This window comes from Agelaius tricolor, unplaced genomic scaffold (genome assembly GCF_023055355.1).
Source record: "Agelaius tricolor isolate 1412-34295 unplaced genomic scaffold, bAgeTri1.0.p SCAF_12, whole genome shotgun sequence".
NCBI classification, from domain to species: domain Eukaryota; kingdom Metazoa; phylum Chordata; class Aves; order Passeriformes; family Icteridae; genus Agelaius; species Agelaius tricolor.
The window spans coordinates 14,270,667-14,295,141 of NW_027269272.1; the positions used below are offsets into that span (position 1 = coordinate 14,270,667).

The 24,475-nt window shown below is 45.9% G+C and overlaps 2 protein-coding genes across 13 annotated transcripts in view; both read left to right on the forward strand.

Annotated features, from left to right (window-relative positions):
- ACAP2 (ArfGAP with coiled-coil, ankyrin repeat and PH domains 2) overlaps positions 1-12,391 on the forward strand; it is a 63,240-nt gene extending 50,849 nt beyond the window's left edge. For 5 of the 11 annotated variants that reach the window (XM_071437727.1, XM_071437731.1, XM_071437729.1 and 2 more), the window contains 8 exons: positions 910-1,094; positions 1,431-1,535; positions 1,919-2,011; positions 3,208-3,395; positions 3,723-3,832; positions 4,213-4,323; positions 4,558-4,619; positions 8,550-12,391. In XM_071437727.1, coding sequence (XP_071293828.1) covers positions 910-1,094; positions 1,431-1,535; positions 1,919-2,011; positions 3,208-3,395; positions 3,723-3,832; positions 4,213-4,323; positions 4,558-4,619; positions 8,550-8,653 — 958 coding nt within the window. In that variant the 3' untranslated portion in view covers positions 8,654-12,391. The remainder of the gene's footprint in view (positions 1-909; positions 1,095-1,430; positions 1,536-1,918; positions 2,012-3,207; positions 3,396-3,722; positions 3,833-4,212; positions 4,324-4,557; positions 4,620-8,549) is intronic. The other 6 variants (XM_071437733.1, XM_071437735.1, XM_071437737.1 and 3 more) reach the window with 4 other exon arrangements.
- Positions 12,392-12,431: 40 nt separating this feature from the next.
- The window catches only part of XXYLT1 (xyloside xylosyltransferase 1), a 32,743-nt gene continuing 20,699 nt past the window's right edge, over positions 12,432-24,475 (forward strand). The window contains exons 1-2 of one of the 2 annotated variants that reach the window (XM_071437739.1): positions 12,432-12,871; positions 18,422-18,569. In XM_071437739.1, coding sequence (XP_071293840.1) covers positions 12,476-12,871; positions 18,422-18,569 — 544 coding nt within the window. In that variant the 5' untranslated portion in view covers positions 12,432-12,475. Of the gene's footprint in view, positions 12,872-13,038; positions 17,989-18,421; positions 18,570-24,475 lie in introns of those variants that run through there. The other variant, XM_071437740.1, reaches the window with a different exon arrangement.

Consider the following 24,475-nt stretch of genomic DNA (forward strand, 5'->3'; position numbering starts at 1 on the left):
CATTTGACTTTTGTTCCCCATTCCTCAGAATGTTCTCATCTTCCTACCTACATTGTACATGAGCTCTGCTGCTTTACAGCAGCCTTCAAATCATTGTACTGCTGTCTTCTATTTCTCTGGTGCTAATCTGTGTTTGAAGGTAGATTCCCAATGCTTTGTGCTGCTGTATAGGCTCTTAAAACTTGCTTTTTTACTACCTTTCCAGTTCTGTGCTGCTTGCTGCCCAGTAGTTTTATAGTATAGAAAACTGCATTTTGTGAAGTGTTGGCCACTTGGAGACAGTGATGATAATATAAACAAAGTAGGAGATTTGCTAGATATTCCTTCTAGGAGTAACTGCTTTTCAGCAGTTCTAAAGCAATAAATACAGCCCCTTTTATCAGTTTGACACAACTGCTGTTGTGTTTTAAGCTGATAACCTCAGGTTAATTCAGTATATGATATGGAACTGATAGCTGTGCCTACCTAGGGTTTGTTATTGTTTTCTTGTGTAATCTTAATGTTCCTGTAACAGATGCTGCAATTTATATTTATGTAAGAAACTAAATAAATGTTTATTAGTAAGTTATTAACAATGAAAAGTTGTATAAAGCTTTAATAGAGGTAACATAGAGTAACTAATGCTTATTTCATCCACATACCACTTTCCAAAGTCTCTGTCTGAAAGTAAATACATGTTTGTGAACTTAACAAAATTACTTTCTTTTGAGCCTTATGCAAAATTTAATCATGAATCCAGAAAGTGACAGTGTGCTTTGCATCTTTCTGACAATGTGCTATACGTGTGTCTTATGTGCAATGCCAAGCTACAGTTTTGGTTACTGACTTTAGTACAAAGTAGATATTCTTTTAATACATGAAAATACTAAAATATTAGCTTACTAACTCCAGGACTTTTGTATATGACAGGCAGGAGAAGGAGGCATACATCAGAGCAAAATATGTGGAAAGAAAGTTTGTAGAGAAGCAAGCTACATCAGTACCTCTGCCAGAGCCTGGAACAAAAGTTCTGCCTCCAAGTCAGGAAGAGAAAAGGCACAGTGGCCCTGAAAAATCCCTTTTGGCAGGGGAACAAGGTGCAGCATCCCACAAAGGTATTTACACACTTCTCTCCTTAGCTGTATTACCCATATTCTTTTTAAGGTGACATATTTTTATATTAATTGACTTCTGCCTCATGCAGAGACTATGGAATCTGTTTTTTAAATGGGTTGTAGCCTAGTGTAGGGTGTAGGGAAGAAAAGACTTCTTCAGACATGTGCTCTTTTACACGGGGAAAGATTTGGAATGGGGATGCTTATAACTCAGAGTCATATTAACCACCTTCTCTCCTCGGTGTTTTCATCCTCTTGGTTTTTCCAATAACGTTCTCTCCTGCCCTGTCCCTTCCTTACTGCCTGCTTTGTGCTTTGCTAACCTGCATGTCCCAGCGGTTGCTGTAAGTAGCGACGAGGCGAGGCGGGAGTCTCTGTTCTGTCCTGATGAGCTTGATTCACTCTTCTCCTACTTTGATACCTCTTCAAAACTCCGTAGTAGTAAGTACTACAGCTGTGGCGTGTTCACTGTTTGCACTAGTGATCCATTGTGTGTTGTGGCCATCTCCCTGCTTCAATCTGTTGTCTCCAGGCTGCTGCATTGCTTAGTATTTTCATGAAATAATTTAAGCTTTTTTACTTATCCTGATTTTTTTTCATTTCTAGTTATCTTTGACATTTTTTATTATTATTGTAAATGTTATGGTTACAAAATGTGACTTCGTATTTTTCTGTGGATGCATTAAGAATATTGAACAAGAACAAGCCATTTTTTTAAAATTATGTTCAGGACCAAGTATAAGAGCTTGCTTTATTATCATGGTATCTGTGAGGAGCAGGTAGCTTCAGCTCTGCATAGTAATTGCAGTTTCTCCCCAAAACAGTCCGAAGCAGTGACAGTGGGATCCAGCCAAGCACTGATGACAGCAGAGAACACCTTGCCTCTACTATATCAGCCAACAGTTTGTATGAACCAGGTGTGTTAGGTTTTGCACTGTAAGATGAAAATTTAATCACTTGGCAGCAGTTTCTTTTTCTAAAAATGATCAGTGTTGGTGAGACAATTCATGTCTGCTATCCTGGTTGAAATGCTTTTGGTAAGGGTAAAATTTGCCTGAGCGATCTTTCTTTTGGTCCTGCTACCAAAAATGACATTTAATCCTCCTTGAGTTCAAAGAACTATGTTTATTTCCATTCAGATGAGGCTGATCCCAAATGCATGATTCTTTTATAAATAAATAAATCCAGAGATAGAATTCCTCTTGAGTCACAGATAGTAGGGTTTTATGTGTTATTTGTGCATTCTTGCTTAATTTTTCTGTTTCTTATTTTTGTGGAATTGACCAAGTCTTTAAACATCATTCCTTCAACTCAGAAGTTCTGTAAGTTGGTGAATGAAATTATTTGCTAATTTTAGCATGCCGTTCTGACAGATATATTGAGTATGGCTTCTCAAAATTTCCAAAACATTTCTTTATAAAGCAGACCTATTCTTCTACATGAAAGCACTCTTTTAAGGTGTTTTAAATCCCGTAGTTCACAGATGTTATTGCAGGCATCATGTGGCTTGGATCCTTTTTGATTATATTGTAGAAATATTTATGATGCTGTAACTCACAAAAGTTTCTATGTAGCAACATCTTTATCTCCCAGATTTTACTCCATATAACCATTACTGAGATGAAGAGAAAGACTGTGCTTTAGTCCAAAAGATTATAGCCACAGCAAGTAGTTGGTAAATGACAATGGTATCTGTTAACAAAAATTAGGTCAGAACAGTATCAGCCTCATACTCAGGTGTTTCAGATATATTTGTATGACTACATCTTTGCAGAAAATGAGTTTTATTCATATCTTGCAGTTTACAGTGAAACACACTCCAGACCTTAAACAATTTCTTAGAAATTACATGGAATATGTAGATTGAAGTATATACACATGTGCCAGTAATGTGGAGAGAATGTTTTCTGTGCAGTAATAGTTCTGTGAAGAGACTGTGCCTGAATACTGGAGCTAAAGGCATCTGTGAATTCCCCTGGCAGAATGGGGCAACAATACATAACATTCTGCAAAAGCTGAGCTACCTATTGCCAGAGAAATGATGTTTTGATCAGAATTCCAAGAGGTACCTTGTTAAAACAGGAATTAGGTAAGCAATTCTTTTTCTTTTCAGAAGGAGACAAGCAAGAGTCTCCAGTGTTTTGTGACTCCAAGCAGCCTAGTCCAGGATTGCAGTTGTATCAAGCTGCCTTTGAGAAAAATCTTCCTCACATGGCAGAAGCATTGGCTCATGGAGCTGAAGTAAACTGGGTCAACATGGAAGAAAACAAAGCAACACCACTCATTCAGGCAGTGCGAGGGGTATGTGATATACAGCACTGCTGATGGGGGAGGAGAGCAAGGGAAATAATGATATTTCTGTGTCACTGTTCCTTTTGAGCTGCTTGCTTCCCTAAGGAATGATAATATGATGTTGAAGTTATGCTTACAGTGTTCTTTCAGAGTTGTTTCTGAAATATTTTTTCCTGTTAATGCTTTGTTTGGAATTCTGTGTCTAGTAGCGTTTAAAGTTGGAAGCAACTCCCTTTCGTTTCCTTTGCTGGGTGGCTCAGTGGTGGGAAGGCAGGAGAGGTTTGGTTTGATTGTAGAGATCTGGTGCTGAGTTGTTTCTTTGTTTTCATTCTGTAGGGTTCATTGGTTACTTGTGAATTTTTGCTGCAGAATGGGGCCAACGTGAACATCCGAGACATGAAGGGAAGGGGGCCCCTGCACCATGCCACAGTTCTAGGACACACTGGGTAACTCACTGCCCCACAATTTGTACATGGCCATCCTGTACTCTAGTTATTCATGGGAAGCTTCTTCATTGCCCCAGATATTCTGGTATTTTAGTACTGTTTCAGATGATAAGAGTTTTTCTTAAGCTCTGGTTGTGAGAGAGGAAATAGTATTTTGATTTAGCAGTCTCATCCACTAGCAAAACAAACGTGTTTTCTAATGTGGATTAAATAAATGGTTTGCTTACTAGTCTGTTAACATGTTCTAGATGAACTACACTATTTTGATATATATGAGACTTTTGATGATTTAAGCTAAATACATTGTATCTAGCCTCACTTTATTAGCTTTTTTCCAATATTGTCAAAAGTATTCTTCAATGTTTTTTTTTTCTAACCAGACAAGTGTGTTTATTCCTAAAACGAGGAGCAAACCAGCATGCCACTGATGAAGATGGGAAAGATCCATTGAGTATAGCAGTGGAAGCTGCAAATGCAGATATTGTAACGCTGTAAGTTGTACATTCTGTTTTCTGACTAGATAACTTAAATTTTGCTATTCTGTTTCAAGTTAAAAACAAAATAAATGTCAAAATTCCTGTACATAAAAACAGGGGGGAACAAAAGAAAAATCAAAATACTCTATCTATAGATGACCTCTTTGATGTGAGATTCAGGAGAAGTCTTGCATTATAGTTTCTTGTGCTTTAAAGATGACATTTTTCCTTTTGTTTTCTGCATGGCAGGTTGCGTTTAGCAAGGATGAATGAAGAAATGCGTGAATCAGAAGGACTCTATGGGCAGCCAGGTCAATACTCCTCTAATAACCACACTGAAATGCAGTATAAGAAGTGTATACAGGAATTTATCAGTTTACAATTAGATTCTTAGTGTCTGAGGGAAATTTAAGATTGCTTCATACAATAGTGTTTTTTATAAACGAACACATTCTAAAGCTTCATTGAAATTCAGTGGTGTGACTTTGTCAGAGTGCTTAGGGAACCTAAAAGGAGACTGTTTAAAGAGCATCATTATAGCAGTGTATATACTACAGCCATGACCACCCTATTTTGCTGGTAGTTGTCCACAGTTTTCTCCTATTGCTGTTCCATTGACATTTGTGTCATGTTAGGATTTACCTGACATTATTTAGTAGCAGCTTTCTGACTCAGCTTGCTTAGAGACTGTTGAAGAGTTCATCTTATTCCAGGACACCATTCTCCTTCCTGTGGAATGGTCCACTTTTTCTTTTTTTAAGAAAAAAACGAAAACCCTTGCACACCAATGTAAAAAATGTACATCAAATATTTCAAACTGCCTCCAGACAAAAATAGGAAAATATTATTTCCTTAAATTTTATTTTTAAATATTTTTATTTGTTAAGATACTAAAAAGAAACAAAGCAGTCATTCTTAAGTATGTATTTTTGTATGCAGAGTTTCTTTCTGTTTGGTTAAAAAACAAATAGAAGCTGGCAGATACTTGAGCCAACTCCAGCAGGAAAGTAACAAATTATATTTAATGCATATGTACAACTTTATTCTCAGGCACTCAGACCTAATTTACACCGTGTTCTGATGTGATATTTGCTTCCATAGGAAGGTAATTTAATATCATGCAAGTACCAATAATGAAGGCACACTTGATTATGAAGTTAGACAGCTAAAAACACCCTGCTGTTCCTGGCAGAAGTGAAAGGTGAACCTTATTTTTCAGGTTGAGTGCTGAGTACTCTCAGTTGATTCCTATAAAGCCCTTATGTGTTTTCCACTGAGGAATTGGGCAGGGGGGGTGTTCCCAAATTGGAGCAGTAGAATCTAGAGACTGCAGCTGATGCAATCTGATCCAGACACTTCACAGCTGCTAAGGTGAGATTGACAGTGAAGAGTAGATTTGCCACAACAGGCAGAGCTTGCCCAAAATCAAGGGGAGGCTTTCATTAGAATAACTTCTGAAATTAATGCCACAAGCTGGAGCAGAGTCCCAGCCAGAGAACTTACTGTGTCTTTGGATAGCACAGCTCTGCCCCCTTCACTCTGGTACTTGGTGCAGTTTCTTTTAAAAGTTGGATTCAATATTTGAGTGTTTTGAATGTTTTTGTGTGCTACAGAAGGGTTGTGTCAGTGTAAGCACAGAACCTGTCTGCTGTCATAAGTTGTCACAGCTTTCTGTAGTTTTAAGGGATGCAGGTCTTTCTCACTCCTTATACATGTTCAATTATCTGCACTGCCCTTACTTTAGGACTACAGTGTTCCAAAATTATGATTCTAGAAGAAAATAGGGATTTTCAAGACAATTGTATATTTGCTGGTAGCTGTGTGAGGGTAAATATCATTGTATGAGTTTGCTGTCACCAGAGTGAAGCCAACTGCCTACTTCTCAGCTCTAGCAATGCAGTTGATAAACAATTGCTCATGTAGCTAATGGCATCAAAATTTATAATTTAAATGTATATGGCTGGTTTGAGCTAATGAGAGAATGAATATATTGCTTTGCAAGGTACAGTTGGTCTTCCAAAGCATTCCTGGAATGGGAACTAGCTGCAACCAGCTTTAAGAAGTTATTTCTGGTGGTAGAAGCCATATGCACAGTAGTGCTGTTTCTGTATAATACTTGAGTGCTCATCTCCTGGTGCTACAGTATGTCTTGCTAACTCTTTGATATTAGCATTGCTACTCTTTCTTCCTACCTTTTCTTGAATGTATGATGTGTGCCTTTTGAGTTACTCTGGTGTGAAATGGTAAAGCAGTGTTACAGTATTTTTGTACATATAATCTGCACTTTAGGGAAAACATTGCTTGGAAAGGGAACTTCCAGAATTCAATTTTAAAGTAGAATTTTAAAATAATGATAAAGTTTACAGTATTAAGCATATTAATGCAACATACAAACTAAAGGGGCACTTTATTTTAGTCTATTTTTGTATCTAATATTTTTGTTATGTAATAGAGACAAAGCCAGAGCCACAATGTATCTTTCAAAAACAGCTTTTTCTTCTTTCAAGTTAATCTGAAAGAACCAAGTGTGGCAACTTGAACTGCAGTTCTCCTTCACCAGTGGAACCCACTTCTGTATTAAAAGCATAATTGCTTTTATCACAGAAGCCTAATTCTGCTTTTGCCCTTCATAGCTATTCTTTTGGTGAATGTTACAACTCCATTCTGTGCTGGTCTCCCAGAGCAAGAAGTTCTCACAAGCTGTTACAATAAAACTTGTCCTGTGCCTGCTTCATCTCTAGAACACAGAATCACTGAATGGTTTGGGTTGGAAGGGACCTTAAAGATCATCTAGTTCCAGCCCCCCTGCCATGGGCAGGGACACCATACTTGAAATTAAATCTGAAAACCAAAAGGGAATTTCTCTAGAACTGACTTTTCCTAGTAGAGCAGTATTGAATGTATTCATCTTTTAAAGTCTGGGAAGAATTGTGTTACTGGCCTGTTAAATATTTCTGGAAGGTCAGTTATTATTTGTGAAAGTGTTTTTAAAAGAATGGAGTCTCATCTCCAAAAGAATGATAGCTTTAACATTGCAAATGTGCATTAAAAAATTGAAAAAAAAAAAAACCAATGTAACTTTTCCCAGTAGTGCAAACTTTTAAGCACAAAAACATTCTTTTCTTCCACAATCATGTTAGGAAAAAAAAATGTTCATATTTGATGTACACAATGAGAGAGATTTTGGGTTGATTTCTTTGTCATGCTATTAATCAAGCTGTCAGCAAGAAACAGTAGTGCTGGGATCTTGTGTCCTGTGTTGGGAAGATCTAAAATTTGGATGGCTACATAGCTCCTGACCCAACCCAATGTTTGATGCATTAAATTCCTTTTGAAGATGAAAGGGTATGGTTAGTGTTTTAAACCAGAACTTGAGCTCAAGGCCCAAAATGCTCCAATAGATGAAAGAATGTGAAAATGAATGAAAATTGTCCATTTTAAAGTGGCAAAAGAATGACTTGGCAATGATTCAAGAAGTAATCACTCCTGAATGTGTTTTCCTGTGTAGACAGGGAGGGGGAGGAACACGTTTTGGAATATGTTGTAGTAGTAGGCTGGCGTTTAAGCACAAAGGGTGAAGATTTAAAAAAAAAAAAGAATTTTAGGGGAAGTGTCAATTGTTCTTATAGATCAAACTGAAAAATATAATGAAAGATGTAGATTAACTGAATGTAGAAATTTTATTTTTGCTGAAGTAATAGACAAAAGTAATTTATGAACAATAATTTATCTACTTAAGATTGCTTTTTTTAATATATATATTATTGTTTGCTGATTGTTTCTTTCATGGAGAATTCTGTTTGGCTGTAAGAATTCTGATCTCTGTTCCAAGTAAATCTTTATTTATGCCATAATTCTTTTTTTCTGTAAAGAATCTTGGTTAGCAGTTCCTTGCAAAAACAAGGATTTTATTCTTTAACAGCTAATAAATATTTTTTCTTTTTAAGTTGCTTTAAAGTGCTTTAACTTTTCCTTTCTAACTCTGAACTTTCCTCTGTGTGGCTGCCTGTGAGGTACTATTTCAGGTATAGTTTGGCTTTGTTTAATTTGCTTCTACAGAACATGCATGCAAGTTATCAGTCCCCCAGAGTTCACATCAGCATCACTCCATCTAGAAGCAGTATTCATACATTAATTAAGTGTTACACAGTAATTGATAGCACAGTAGGGCATTTGTGCAATGGTGGTGATGTTGACTATTACAAATGTTTAAAACTGTTTCTCTTTTCTTTTCCACCTAGGAGATGAAATTTATCAGGACATTTTTCGTGACTTTTCTCAAATGGCATCAAATAATCCAGAGAAGTTAAACCGCTTCCAGCAGTCAGATTCCCAGAAGTCTTAAGTGTCAAGAAGGAAAAGAACCTGAAGCTTATAGTGCAAGTCTTTTTTTACTTTAACAGAATGAATTGTATGCATTTTGTTAGATAGTTTGGATAAAATGACCACTCCAATGTAGCTTTAGATTGTGGTAGCTGGGGAAGTGTATGAGTTGGTTTATGTTCTCCAGTACATATACCTCAGCAGCTGAAGATGTTTCAAGCCCCTGAGTCCCTGCTGGCTGAGTGTAAAGCAGCCCCTGTTCATGGCCAGCGTTGGCAGCTCGGGGGTGACAGAGCTGCAGGGTGCTCACAGCAGCTCTGCTGCCCAGGGCCATCACTGGCATCTGTCCCCCTGTCGCCATAAACAATGTGCCTCTGGCAGAAGGTCTGGGTTGCATTTTCTGGGACTGTTTGGAAGGGAATTTGGGCAATGATTTACTGAGTTGTCCTTCCATTTGTGGGACTGCAGCTCAACAGATTCTCTTGTTCCTGCGGTGACTCTGGTTAGAGGTAGGCTGTTCTTCACAGATGTGACAGCTCCTGCTCTTCTGCAAGCTCTTTCCCAGTGGAAGCTCTAGCACCAGGCTGGCCTTTATGCTGGTGACTGCAGGTCAGTCACAAAGGGATATATCCTGGGGACCAAATTCCTAAGAGCAGTCCATTTTCCTTTGTTTTCTTTTCCTCTTAAATTAAACTTTCAGTGCAGCAAGTATCCTTCTAAATGAGCATGTGGAACCTTTCATGAAAAATAAACTTAATCCTTTTGGACATGATGTGGGGTTTATTTGTAGTATTTTGACATGAAAACTTGAAATTTGAGACATGAACGTCAATATTGAGCCAACAAAGTTTGTGTAGAATAGTTGTACAAAGGCTGTTTCTCCTTTTTGCTGTTCTCACTACAAGCCCTAAGCTCAGTATAAAAGTCTCATGTCTTGCAGCCGCTCAAAGTTTAGGACAATCAATCCCTTCTATCAGGAAGCAGTAGCCCTTGTATGATTTGCAATGATGTGTATGTTTATGTGTTGTCTAAACTAAGATGAGCACAGGAAAAACTAGAATTTCAGTGGATATTTCTGTCAAGTAATGAATGAGCACAGTCTGCAACTGGGTTGTGAGGGCAGCAAGACCATTTGCTTAATGCAGTAGTGAGCCCCACTCTGCCCTTGTGCATGTATAAATGCTGTCTCAAGATATAAGCTTATATATCAGGATATTTATACCTAGATAATAATCCTCCTAAACCTCAAACCAGCAGATGCAATTCTTTATCCTCTATTTGTCTACCCTATGGAGAGAGCTTAAACAGAGTTTTTAGGTGACATAGTATCAATGTGAGTTTTCAGTAATCCTAATAACTGTGGCATTGTTAACCTGCTGTTTAAGTGTATTTAGGAAATGAATTGGCTTTTCTCCATGGAAAGATAAGCAAAACTGGGATAAAACAAATTGAAATCTGTAAACTATGGTAAAGTTAAACTTTCTGGCATGTAAGAAAGTATTTCAAACATTTATAATTCTGCATCCAATGTGTAATAATCTGCATAATATTATTGCTACAAAATTAGTAGTGTTGTAGAATTGTCCAGTGGAATTTATTTCTAGGCAGAATAATCTTACAAGACAGTTCTTGCTTTGTATGTGGTCCAGTTATGGTAGGAAAAGCAGATTCTGCCCATTTAAAGTGCACATTTAGTCTGAATAATAAGAAACTTAAGGATATCACCTGTAAGCAGTAATTTTTAGTAAGTTGGTTTTTAAATAGCTGACTATGAAATGATAATATACTTCCTAATCAGCAGTATTTACCAGCAAATGGGTGTTTTAGTAGATCTTAGAGAAAGTAAGATTCCTGGTGTACAGATGGGACAATGTAAGATATGACTGCATAATATACACCTTAGACATAGGTTTTTCTAGATGTTTGTCTTTCCCAGCCTGGCTGGCAGGCAGTGTGTAGTGGGATTGGCTGGAATGTAAAGCTGCCTAAAGCTTAGTGGCATAATTGACAGCATAATTGCTGTCTCAGTCCAGGCTGCTGGAGAACAGGTCTGAGAGATTTATTTCAAATCTACACTGGTGATTTCCTCCCTGGCCACAAGATCTCTGTGACAAATTCTGCAGGATGATTTCTCTTGACTTAGAAGTTGTTTCCTGTAGCTCTACACATCCATGTGTTGTGTTCCTGACTCTCATCTGTCTGGGAAGCAGTGTCAGTCTGTCTGTGCTAAAGGATGAACCCCACCTGACTGACAGGTGGTGTGACTCGTCAGAAGCTCTGGAGTTTCAATGGATTAGGGAGTAGGTGTGTCACCTGTGATCCCCAGCCTTGTTCCCCTGTCCTTTTGGGTATGATAGGATGTCCATTATAAACTGCACTCAGTTAAAGCCTTTTTCAGGTGCATATAAACTTAAATTTCTGAATGATCATATTGAATTATGCCACTACCTGTGTTAGACAGTTGGAATTTGTTCACAGGCTTTGGGTGAAGGTGAATTTGGATTGCAGAGGTATTTCTTTGCTTTCACAAACAGCCCACATTGCAATCGGATGGATGCGTGTTCCAGGTGCTCATTAGTACATTGTGGACTTCAGCCTCTCTGCCCATTAGGACCTGATCCAGGAAACCACTGATATCAGTGGCAGTCTTTCCACTGATTTTGGAGATTTTGGATTGTACCATTTGTGGCTTCTAATGTTACAGTGCTAAAGGATCCTGTATTAATATTGCATTTTTCACTCTGTGGGGTTTTATATTTTACCTATTTGTATACTGAGCTAAAATAGTTTTAGAAAATGCAACCAGACCTTCCAACTGCTGTCAGCAAATCCCTGTACAAGAGGAAGTTTCTCCTGTTTTGCATTATGACATTAGTACACATATGTTGTCCAAATTACTAGGTCTCCTGGATAGAGCATAAACTTTGTAGCACTAAACTAAAAAGGTGAGAACTAGAACAAGCAGAGGGTTGATGTCATGTTTCCAGGACTTTGGTGCTTCTCTGCAGCCATCTGTTTTAAATTGTGGATGTTACCTCTGCTGCTTCATCTTGAGAATCTCAAATAACACAGTGACTTGAAACAACCCTTTGATGAAACTGCAAATAATAATATGTAAGTACAAAGGACGTGATATTTTTACAGTGTCAAAAGGACTTAGCTGATCATTCTGATTCTTCAATACATAAAGTATTTTGAGAATCAATTTTTCAGGCTACAATCTCTGCCCCATTCATTATGGACACTTTTTCCCAAGTTGGAGTTTATGGCTTTTGCATTCTGACAGCCAACACGCCTTGCTCCTGTGCTTACACAAAGGCACAGTTTTAAAACAGGGACAACTCTGGAGAGGCACCACTGGGGAAAAGGATGAGTGTACCACTTTGGTATATACCCTTTCATATGCTTGCTTTATCTTTCTGCATACGGTATTTTCTTGTTTCTCTTCCCATGGAAGGAGATGACAGAGAAGGAAAAATTCCACTCGCTTTTCTGTTAGGAGCCTAAGTTTTCCATGTTTTGACAGAAATCGCCATGAAATCCTCGTTTCCTCAAGCAGAGACGTTACTTTCGCCGAAGTAATGAACTTTTTTTTTTTCCCCTCTGCGCGTTCCTCTGTACTCGGTGTTTTTTAAGCATTCCAGCAGTAAAATGTAAAAAACCCCTTTTCCCCCTTAAGCTGTAATTGTACAGACTGTATACTCCGCCCTTCTTTCGCGTTATGTACGGCCGTAGAGTTTGTATCTAAAACTTGACTGTAGCGTGTGTGTTGTGTCATTGTCCGCGCCCGGCGCGCTGTCCCCGCCCTGCTGCCGGGGCGGGCCGGGGGCGGTGCCGCCCCGCCATGGCGGCGCTGCGGGGCTCGGCGCGCCGGGGCTGCCTGCGCTGCCCGCAGCCCGCGGCCCTGGCGGCGGCCGCGGCCGTGGCCGTCTGCGCCTTCTACTACCTGGGCGGCGGCGGCGAGACCTTCTCCAGCGCCACCCGCCGCCTGCGCGCCACGCCGCCCGCCCCGGCCGGCCCGGGGCCCCGCGGGCTGCACCTCCTGTTCATGTTCACCAAGGCGGAGCGCAACCCCGCGCTCCGCGACAAGGCGCAGGCGGCGCTGCGCTCGCTGCTGAGGCACGGCCGCCTGGGCGCCGCCGAGGTGCTGCACCTCCACCTCGTCACCGAGGGCGCCAGCCGCGACATCGGCCTCGGGCTGCTGCGGGACCTGCTGCGCGGCGCCGCCTTCCGCCACCAGGTGCGCGGGGGCCGAGGGGCGGGCCGGGCCCGGGGAGCGAGCGGGGGCTGCCGGGGGTCCTGCGGGGCCTTCCCGCGGCGCTCTGGGAACAGCGGGAAGGAGCTCCCTCAGCCAGCGGCCCATGTGCGGCTCCCAGCAGAGCGGTTCGCTCCCACTCTGCTGGAGGAGCTCCCACTGCTCCCCGGTCTCGGAAGTGAGGGGCTTGTTCTGAGTCCCCACCGCTGCTGCCTGCGGGGATGTGTCCCGGTAGAGCCCGGTGATTCTCAGCTCGTGGCCTGGGAGCACCTCCGGCACGCCACCTGTGCTGGAGAGGAGCAGTTGCTCTAAGCAGTGCTGCTCTCCTGCAGGCCCTGTTGGTCCTGCTTTTCAGCATCTCGGCACAAGGACCACGTGTGCTTGCATCTCGATGGGTTCCCGATCAGGAGAGAAGGTTGGCCTGCTCCTAGTGGCTCTTGAGAGCAGGAATGGAGAGCCTGCAGGGGCTGGAGTGCATCCACGTGCCATGTTCCTTCTTCCGGGGAAATGGTTCTGCCTCCCGAATCCACAGCCAGTGTAGTTTATGCAAGGTCAGGCTTTCCTTTGCATTAAATGGGTGTCTGAAAACTGGAGGGGTGTTAAGTTCAGAGATTCCAGGTAACCTGACTCTCCTATCCTGAGGTGCTGCTGCAGAGCATTGCTTGGAAGTGTCCTCTAGTCCTGCTGTAACTTTTATTGCTCATAAGTCCTGTATTTCTTATTAGCTGGATTCTGCCAAGATGAAACTAGAAGTGCAACCTTAACATTTTTCATACAGACACTTTCCTGGTCAATAATTCTACCATTTGTTTTCTTTAAACAAGTCCTGTCCTAGTGCTGGCCCTCAGTCAGGTCGTGTACCCATGATAGGAGACCCACACTATGCAGCTGTCTGGAAGGCATGCGCAGCTCCCTCAGGAGGATTCTTGCACTCCACAGCAGGATGGACTGACTGCCCCATGATGGTGCAGTGCTGATGTGGTGCCCAACCCACATTTGTGGTATTATGTCTCCTGGAGTGAGAGGACCCCCGGGCCACTCTGGTGTGCACATCCCTTGCAGTCACCCCTTTGTGTGGGTGGCTGCCTTACTGCCATCTGCCCCTCTGGGAAACAAACTTCTCAGCAGGCACTCTTGCCAGCCTCATTTCTCCAGAGCAACTGGAGTTAGAGTTGGAGGTGTGAAGTGATTTGTCTGTTGTGGATTGGCCCCTGTCTGTAGGTGCCTGTGGAGTCACAGTGAAACCTGGATCATGGCTTGGTATGTCTGGCACCAGAGCTGCTCTCCTGGCTGTAGGCAGGCAGCATGATCTGGAGGCCTCAGGTGAGGTCTCACTGAGATCTCAGTGGCACAGCTGCTTCTCTCTTTCCTGGCAGAGCCTGATGTACCCTGGTTTCACTGGCTAGCCTATGGTTGCCAGTGTGTTTTGGACCAGTCCATTTCTCTGCTTTTAGGTACAGAGTAGAGGCTGTTCTGCTTCACAAGCATGCAGCCTTGTCCTAATCCTGTGCCAGTTTCTAGAACGCCAGCAGGTGACAGCACCTCTTTATTCTTGTTGTAGCCTATCCCATTCCTCTTCTTTACCAGTTGGAAACATGCCTATCTTGGACTTCTGGTGCTCCTGCTAAAATGTTGAAGATGATTGATCCTGATGCTCAGCTGGCTCCAGCAGTAACCCATCTCTGTCCTTGGACCTCTTGTTTCCTGTTCCTCCTGGTGTATGCAGAACACTCTCTTGGTTCTTATGCTCCTTTCCTAGCACAGGCCCAAATATAAGGCTTGATAAAGTGCTCAGGGGGCAGCCAGAGCCACTAAGGCCAGACTGATAAAACACCCTGAACTTTACCTTTTCTTCATGAGGAAGTGATTCAGGCCCAGCTTTTGGAGCTGTCCTTGCCCTCCCATCCTAGCAAAGCTGGGATCAGTTGGTTTCTCTGTTAGTGTGAATCCCAGAGTCAGACATGGATCGTAACCTTTGGGGGAGGCTGAATCTCTCTCCCTAGGCAGATTCAGCACTTTCAAAGTCTCCTGGAGATGGAAGCAGCCGGCAGGAGCCCGGGGTCAGTGTGCAGAGAGAGAGCAGAGGGGCTGTGGGGTGCAGGCAGTGGGTGTGTGGGAACAGCTTAGGCGCTGGACCCTCCCGGCAGGGCAGGGCAGGGCTGTGCGGGCGGGGGCAGTCGCTGCGTGGCGTCACCGCTCCCGTGGCCGTGCAGATGTGGCCCAGATGTGGCCCAGATGTGCAGCGGGAGCGCAGCCGGGCGGCGGCGGCAGAGGGAGCTCGTGCTCCGCGTGTGCGGCCGGGAGGCGGCGGGCGGGCCCGGCCCGCGGCCGTGCTGCCGAGCGGGGCTCAGTGGGCTCTTACCGGGGCCTGGTGACAGCAGTGGCAGGCAGCGAGTCCCGCGCACGGCTGGCAGGGGGATCTCTGTGGCCTCTCTCGACCCCCGGCCCGCGGGAGGTGCCCGCAGCGAGCCTGGGCCAGCCTCGGCCCACACCGTGCTTACACAGAGCAGCAGCTCGCCCCGTTTCCTGCCACTCCAGGCTGTGTGCTGCGACTCCTTGTGCGATTCCTGTCTCTTACTGATTCCACTTCCTTGCCATAACCACACGAACTGCGTGTTCGGCTCTCTGCTCATCCCGGTTTCCTGTTCAGATGAGCCCCATGAAGGACACTGCTGGGGTGGATGTAACTGGGCTGTCATCAGACCATGCTTACGGAGACCTGTGAGGATGATCAACGTGGGAAGGAGGGAAAGTTAAAGGAAAAAGAAATGCAGGTTGTTTTTTCTTAGTGAATCACTAGAAAGGATCTTTCATCAGCATGACCTGTGTTTATAAAACTGTGCTTGCACAGGAAACCCCTAGAACTTTTCTTAACGTCCTCAGCAAACGTGGTTGGATTTAGCTACAGGGATTTACTAAGAGCTGTTACACAAATAAATAACGAAGTACAAAATTAGCAGCAGATTAACAAGCTGTGCTAAAATCAGCAACGAGGAGGGAAGAAGCCTTCACAGTCCCAGAGAGACTGCGTGGCCTGTGGCTGCATGAGCAAAATTCAGCTGCTCAGGAGTTTGCTTTGCAGAAGTACAAAAGATTGGGCAAAAGACATGTTTTTCCTGTTTTCTTTGGCAGGAGTGGAAAGGCAGATGATGCTGTGTCTCGAGTTTCAGGAGTATTTCTCCTATAAATTTTGTCCACTGGTGCTTGGCAGTGTGCTCACTTCAGAGGTGACTGGAATTGGTTTGGCATTTTCCCCCCTTTTTTATGTGCTGTACACACCTCAGGCTGCCTTTTCTGGATGCAGAAGGGTGGTGTATTTCTCTTCCATGCTTCTCCAGCCCAGCCAGACCCCAAAGCTGCCCTTGCCAAGCTGGGCTGGGAGCAGAGCATCACACATCCCCATGCTGGTGGTGCTCAGTTTCATGAAGAGGCTGTCAGTGCCTTTGCACCTGGAGAGTAGTGGTGGTTTGCTTGTTTGGTCACCTTTGGCTGCTGTCCTGCTTGGCATGGCCGCTGTCACCGCGATGGCACAACCGTGCAGGGCCGGGGTGAGGTGTTGCCGAATGGTAACAGAGTTTCCTCCCCTGCAGTGTCTTGGGGACTATGCTGTGCTACCCAAAGCCAGGTGTGGCTGCTGATGAGCTCTCCCAATGCACTTTCCTGGAACGTGTTGTTCTGTGTTTTTCCTGCTGTTCTCTGCAGGCCCTGGCTCCCAGCCCAGCAGCCGGGACAGCAGCACGAGGCTGCCCCGCCGAGGGACTTGCTGGCCACGGAGCCTGCGCGGGGGCTCCTGCACACAGGGCCAGGGTGTGTAGGGTGCCCTCCCCAGCACAGGGCCCCAGCTGTGCCTGTCCTCCAGCACTGCCCTCCCTTGGCTCAGCCATCCTGGCCAGTGCCAGCACAGCCCCATCACCTCAGTGTGTTCAGTACCATGGGTGCCACAAGCACGGCCCTGTATCCAGCAAGCTCCATTCTGCCGTGAGCGTGCATTGGTCTGAGCAATGTGTTCTGCAAAAAGCTGTGGAAGGAGAAGCTCCAGACTGCTCACTGCCTCAGTCTCTGCACCAGCTGAGCATCAGTGCAGCCCCTTGTGCACCCCATGGAGAGGATGGTCATTGCACCAGCACAGGCTCCAGAGCCACCTCCTCTGAAGCATTTGGCTTGGTTTAGGTTTTCTTTTAATTAAAAAAAAAAAATTAAAGCAAGTGCTTTCTCTTGCATGTTTTAAGTATATAGTGCAGGGCCCCTTGTTTTTAAGCACATGAAGTTTTAGTAGGGAAAATAAGTGAAACTGTAGACCTGTTGAAATAGTTTAGTTTGAAAGCAAGCCACAAAGATTGTGGTTTGTGTTCCGTGCTGAAGGTGGGGCCAGCTTGTGGAAGTGTCTTGGTATCCCTCAAACAAGGGCGATAGGTTCCCCTGCACAAAATTCAAGTACTGCTGCAATGTCATGTCCTTGCTGGACTTTAGTTTCATCAGGGCTTTTCGTGCTTTCCCTGACCTGAAGAAAGCAGCACGACCCCAGGTCTCCACACTCAAGTTCCTGCACTCCCCCTTATCTGCACCAGGGTCATGTCCCTCATCTCTCTTAATTATCCTGAAAATCCCTCTCATTATCTTGTGTGATTCAGTGGCCTGTATCCTTCTGTGGGTATAACGAGCTGCATGAAAGCTCCTGTCCATTGGACTTTGACCAAAATAAATTATAAGCTTGTAAAATGTCGGTAGCTGGCAAGGTGCATTTGGGGTTGCTCCTGTTTCTGGGACACAGCCACGGCTGGCGCAGGCGTGCCAGGGCCCGTGCTGGTGCATGGGCTCCCGCAGGGCTGAGGGATGCAGAGCAGGGCTGGCTGAGCACCAGCAAAACTCCAGCACAGACAGACTGAGATCCATCTACAGAAGTTGCTCTGCTGTGCTGTAGCTCCTGATGTTTGGATTTTCGTCAGCGTGCTGCGGCCTGTCCTCCCTTTCCCCCTGCAGCCCCGCCGGGACGTGCTGCAGAGCTTGCCTCCATGCCAGGCTGAGGAGCAGCAAATCTGGGCTGTGTCCCTGGCCCTGTCACAGCCTGCTTCTGTAGGAGGGAGCAAGCCTTGGTCCTCAGGGTAAGTGATGTGGTCTGGCTTGGCTCTAAACAGCAGCACACCAGAGCCTGGAGCGAGCTGTTGCCTCTTCTGATGGGCTCCATATGGGAGACCAGATATGTGCTTGCATCATGCAGTGGGAACAGACCAGAGAAACAGCCCAAAACATGGAACATACTTGGTTGTGTGAGGGGATTCAAGTCTCTGCCCACCTTACAGTTACAAAATGGCTGTGAAAGTTCTCCTTTCCCTGCACTTGGCCAGTTCTTGCATCAAGAGGATGTGCAGGGGCCAGGGCAGGCAGGCCCCTTTGTGCACTGCAGTGCCAGCAGCACTGTTTGTACTTTACCAACCTCCCCCCCGCCCCGTGCTGGGGGGGGCTGGGCAGAGGCTGCTGGAGCTGGGCCTGTCCCCACGAGCAGTGGCTGAGTGGTGTTTCTGGTGTCTCTGCCAGGTAATCGTCCATGATGTGAATGAGCTGACAGAAAAGCTGTTTCCCATCGTTGAGGCCATGCAGAAACACTTCAGTGCTGGATCGGGGACCTACTACAGCGACTCCATCTTCTTCCTGTCAGTTGCAATGCATCGCATCATGCCCAAAGGTAGGTCTCTGCTCTGCTGCCTCCAGCAACACAGGCTCTCTTTCTCTTCTGCACAGAGATGTTAACCGGTGGTATTTGAAATACAAAGCTAATAAACTTTTGGGATGGACTCCTAGGATTCTGCTCCTTTCTGCAGAGTGATGGACTTATCAGTCCAAGACCTCATCCAGGTCTCCTTGTCACATGGCAGCTCGCTCTGCTTTTACGCCCTGAGATGATAAGAGGTGAGACAGGAGCAAGCAGGCCTGTTCTGTGTGTGTTTACAGCCCCCTTCCCCTTGTGGTGCCAGCAGAAATAAGTGTCTGTGGTGTAGCTGTGCACTCTTGAGTATCAGCAGGGAGTAGTTGTTGAGTCTTTCCTCTTGGCTTTAGGGAGCTTTTGGAAAGCTTTGCTGATTAGCAGCCACTGATCACTTAAGTTTCCGTATTGTGCCTGTGCTGTTATCAAGTGCAGAAACAACAAGAGCTTTGCAGGAAAACAAGGCAACTGGCAGAAGGGGCTCAGCTCAGCTGATGCCATTTCCCTCCCCTGGCTGTGTGTAGTTGCCTCCCATGGAACCAGCATGCTCTCTAGTCTTTGGTTGCACAAATAGAGTTTTGTGTCCTTGGGCTCCAAACCCCTTCACTGGAGCTCCTGCAGCCCTGCTTGTCCCTGGGCTCTCCCTGCCAGCTGCCTGGCTGGCCTGATGCACCAGTGATGGCAGCATCCCTTCCTGGGCTGGTCACATGTCCTCCCAGGGCATGGCAGGCTGCAGGTGGCAGTGGTGGCAAGGAGCCCCAGGACCCTGCCTGGCCCTACACCTGCCCCAGGAGGAGGTGACCAGCCTCTCAAAGCTGCTTGTGGATGTCATGCAATGGTGGCCTGTTCCCACATGTGTGCATGTTCCCAGGGCTAGCACTGCTGGCACCAGCAGCTTCTTTGGCATCTGGAGCCTCTGCCCAGCTCTAATACTCCCTCCAGACTTCCTACCATGGATCTCAGGTGCACTGTTGCTGAGATGTGAGCCAATACACCTCCTCTGTGGCCCTGCTGAGTCCTGTCCTAGTTTGGCTCTACTTAGGAGCTCCTTCCTCTACTGTGCTTCATGAGACTTCCTCTGTCCTTTGTGGACTTGCCTCTGTCCTCGTGGCATGGCCTTCCCACACTAGCTTATTAAACAGTGGGGCAGTGGTGGCCCTGAAGGTCCCATCCCAGCTCACTGATCATTACTCTGTGGGCTCCAGTAAATGTGCTCTACATGGCTCTCCCCCAGACTTGGGTAATTTTGTGTGTGTCTGGTACTGTCTGCACTGTGAGCGCTTTGAAGTACACTGCATACAAATGATGGTATTAATGCTGGCTAATTCACTCCTGATTCCCTACTCTGTCTTTGCTGTGTGCTAAAGATATCCCTGTCGTGCTGCCTGCTAGCAAGAAGCTGCTCAGTCTGAAATGCCTTTTCTCTGTTCATCAGCCCTCATCTCTTGGAAAGCTTGTTTGCTGTCCCTCAGCCTGACAGGGCTTTCAATGGTCTGTTCGGGGCACAGGATGTTTAAGGAGGCATTTTTACAGTTTCGTGAGTTTAGTTTTTGTTTCAGAAGCTGCTAGTAAAGCTGATTTATATTTCCCTTGCAAGGGAGGTCAGGTTTGCTGTGCTGGGTGCCTGGTGATTTATGGGGCTGGTGGAGCTCACCAGCCTCCTCCCTGTGCAGCCAGCACTGAAGGAGAGGCACAGGAAAGGCTGCAGCTCTGCTGCCACTTGCAGGCTTGCAGGTGATGTGGGAATGGCACTGGGCTCTTGCTGCCCTCGGGACTCTGACAAGCAGTATCTACTGGGCTGAACAAGCCACTTTGCTAAGTTGGAAGAGAAGGGACCAAACCCTCTTTTTCAGGCAGTATTATCATTTTTCAGGCAGTATTACCATTTTTCCTGGTGTATTTCTTTGCCATTTCTTCTGCCTTGAATGTTGTGTTCTGCCGTGTGTGCTGTGTCTTTTTGTGCACCTCTCCAAGCACGTCTGGCTCCACAGCATTAGCCCCACTTTTTTGTGGAATCCAGATTTGATTGGAAGCTTGAGCATCTTCTAGCAGAAATGAAGGCCCTGATCTGAATACTAAACTCTCTGGTGTGTTCATTTGCATTTGCATTAATCAGTGTATAGGGATTTTTTCAGTAGCAAGCGACCTTTTTACTAAAATTGCCTGGCTTTAGTTTACCAAATATATCATTTTTTGAAGAGAGGCACTTCCACAGTATCATAATTTAGTGATTTGTTTGGATTCTATGGATTATGATGGGACATTGACTTTGCAGACTGGTGGCACTAAAAAAGGAAGACCAGGTTATTTTATTTTTTTTTAGGGACTTTTGTGGGACATGCGCTGGCTGCATGCACATTGCACTGAGGTTAAATGGGGTTTGCCACTCAGCTGCTCTGTTGTTTACTGTTGCTTGGGATCTTTGCCCAAAAAACTTCACATCTAAAACCTGCAGCTGCCAAGTTATAATATAACAGCTTCTTAGCTGGTGTAAATCATGGAACACTCTTGCCTTAAATGTCTTACATCAGTGGAGTTAATCTGATTTAAACCAGCTGGGGAGTTGGTATGCAGCACGCAGAAGTGCAGACTGCATAACTCTTGTCTGTGCTCGAGGCTCATAAATCCCGATTTAATGTGGTGTGGCCCGGCCCAGGGAGCTGGAGCAGTGCTTGATCCATCAGAATGGTTCTGATGGAAGGGGGAAGTGAGGGGAAAGTTACACAGAGAGGACAAGCAGGTTCAGGCTTAGAAGGAGCTGCCAAGATGAGGACAATGCCAGCATGAAATGGTCTTGAGACTCGCAGAGCAGTGCAAAGAGGAGGAGGGAGAACAAGGACCCAGATCTTTTCACTTTCCTTTTCAGTGGGCCCATCCAGAGGGGACCTCTTCCTTCCTGACTGGCTTTGATCCCTCTATCACTTGTCATTTTAGTTGTATAAATCAGGCAGCCCAGCAAGCTTTTTATCACCCTTCTGTGGGTACATGAAGTAGTAATGTCTGGGCAGGTCTGTCTGGGAGGCAAGGTCTGGGGACAGGCTCCTGGTGCCACAAGTGAGGGGAGGAGGAGTTAATGTGACAGAAGGGCAGCCTGGGAAAGCTGGGAACTCCCCAGGGAATTCTTCGTGCCCATTCTTGGCCCAAAGTTTCCAAGAAAAATTTATTTACCAAGTGTTCTTCCTAAGGAGCTGGTGGGCCAAGGGAGAGCCAGCAGCATCCAGCAGCTTGGGTAGAGCTTTGAAAACTTCCATTTGGTGTTCAATTCCATTGGTGTTGCTGATGGTGCTGCAGCAGGGTGGCCCTGTGGGAGAATAAGAAGCACAGGGAAAATGAGACATGACACAGAAGCAGCTTTGTGGCTTATCTCTGCCAATTTAGACAGAGGAGTGGAGTCCCATTAGTTCAGGGGAGGCTCAGAAACCTGGCTGATGGTACTGTGCTTCACATGGAGTGAGGGTGTTTAGCAGGACTTGACTGAAGATGGTATTTGACAAATTGGAGGTAGCAGAGTTTCCTGGCTGCTGAAACTGGCTGTCTCCTTGGGGAGTAGCAGCATCTCTGGGTGTAGTGATCTCCTCCCCCTGGCAGCATGTGGGGGAGTTCTCAGGGTTTCTCTCTTACTGTCCAGCCCAGCCTGAAGGCAGAAGCTGTGATAAAGGGTGGGAACATGAGCACAGGCTGCAGAGGGCTCCTGGTTAGCCCTCATGCAGCATTCTGCATCTTCCAGGTGCTGAAGATGCCTGAGTACTTGCTGCCTGAAAACTCAGGAGCTTGTTCTGCTGGTGGTAAGGCTGTTCACAGGGGGCTTGTAGGGGAACTAGGCACCAGTGGGAGAAGTGGGTAAGTCTCTGTGGGACTAAATAAAGATGTGGAGCTATGAGGAAGGAGAACAAAGTGGAATTAATTGTTATGTATTGCCAAAATTTATGGCATATCAGCATGGTCTGTTGGTAAAAAATGAAAGAGGTTTAGAGAGGGCCTTGGCTTCTGCGTCGGACAAGCCTGGCTGACTGGAACCCTCCAGGCCAGGGGGTTATGGTGTGGTCCATGAGACCACAAGCCATACAAGGCAGAAGTTTGTACAGACAATGGGATACATCAAAATTGGTGAAAAGGATGTTCAAAACAGAGTGTGGTGATCTGTAGAGCTCCTTTCTGCAGGATGCTGCAGGTGCTGGGCTGCCTCATGGAGGAGGGAATCACAGCCATCTGCTGTGTGTTGGACAGCAAGCCCAGTGTGTCCTGGAGCTGCCAGCTGTGCAGGAGCATGTCAAGAGGACACAGATGTGGGTGCTGGGGGAAGCAGGGGTGGCTGCTGGGGGTGAATAAGCAGCACTGTGTCTGGGGAAGGGACTGCCAGCAGGGAGCTGTGCCTTTGGCTGCATAGCGAGTGTCCAGACAGCACCTGTGACACATCAGGATCCATGGGAAGTCCAGTGGTCTCCCTGGCTTCAGACTAACAGGGCAATTTCTCCAGCTCATTATTAACAGCTGTACTGATTGTTAAGCACAGACCAGATTATAATGATGTTTGTCCAAGCAGCCTGACAATGACCAAGCCCCAGTCGCTTGGGGTTTGGTGCTGCTTGCAGCAGGATCCAGCTGCTGGCTCCAGCTTGGTCTCCCACGAAACTGATATCAGCCTTTGTCTGCTCTGGGATTACCAGCCCGGAGACAGAGGCCTCTGTGAACATCAGCTTATGCCTTTCCCACCAAGCAGAGCTGGAGGCAAGGCAAAGGCCAGCCAGGAGACGTGTTGGAGCAGGCACTGAGCCGTGCTGTGCTTTCTCAGGGCACTTTGCCTGTGCCGAGACCGGGCACCTGGAGCACTCCTGCCTCTGGCTGTGGAGGTGGAGAGCCTGGGAGCTGGAGGAAGGGTTAAGCACAGAGGTACCAGGAAAGCACTCTGTGTACTGGAATAATGCCTCAACCAGTAACTGTCTTCTGCTAGTGTCCCTGAACACATTGTTAATTGCTTTGGTAGGGATTTGTGCATGAGGATTCAGCGTTGCCTCTGCACTGTTTCAATCCACAGCACAGGATTGCCCAGGTCGGACTCTGTTTGCCTGTGGGGTGCCAGGTGCCCACATGTGGTGTGTCCCCTCAACAGAGCTGCACTGCACACATCCTGTGTCACACAGGGCATCAGAGGTCTCTGAGGTGGAGGGAGGTGGGGAGGCATCACTCCCCCTTCTTCCTCCTGTCAGCTGCAGAGCAATTCCTGGTGCACAGGGCAGCTGCCCACAGAACTCAGCAAATCACTGTAATAATTGTAGTAAGTGAGCATTTTGAAAGTGCGTCACTCCTGATCCTTTCCTGCTGGCTGAGCACTGCCATCATTGCTGAGCCCCACCACATCAGGGAGTGCAGAGATGCAGCTGTTGGGAGGGAGAGGGCTGGGAGGAGAGTGCCCATGTTTCACATGCTTCAGGCTTGATTGTGTGCTACCAACGGGGAGATGTTGGGAAAAGGCACAGAAAATTGAGGTCTGTGGCAGAGTCATGGGAGTTGGCCCCACAGCCATGTGCTCCCAAACCACAGCTCCCAAGGGATGCTGCAGTAGCTGAAGGGTTTGCTTTCTGGCAAGAATGTTTCCATCTTTACAGCGATGGAGGGAGCGTTAATAGTTTCTGATAACCTCCCTCCCTGCTTTGTGCCACAAGCACTTGAAAAACAGCCAGATTCCCTTCCCAGCCTGTCTCTGAGCTGCAAGCACTTATGCCAGGTCCTGTGATGGGAAGGGAAGATGTTGGAGTGATCATTTTGCAAGCAATAGGGATAGCTGTGCCAGCCATTGTTCCTCGCTGGGGTGAGCCTGTTGTGCTGGGAGAGTTGTTTTCATGATGCTTTTCAGGAGCAGGCAACAGCAGACCTCTGAGTAAGCCCAC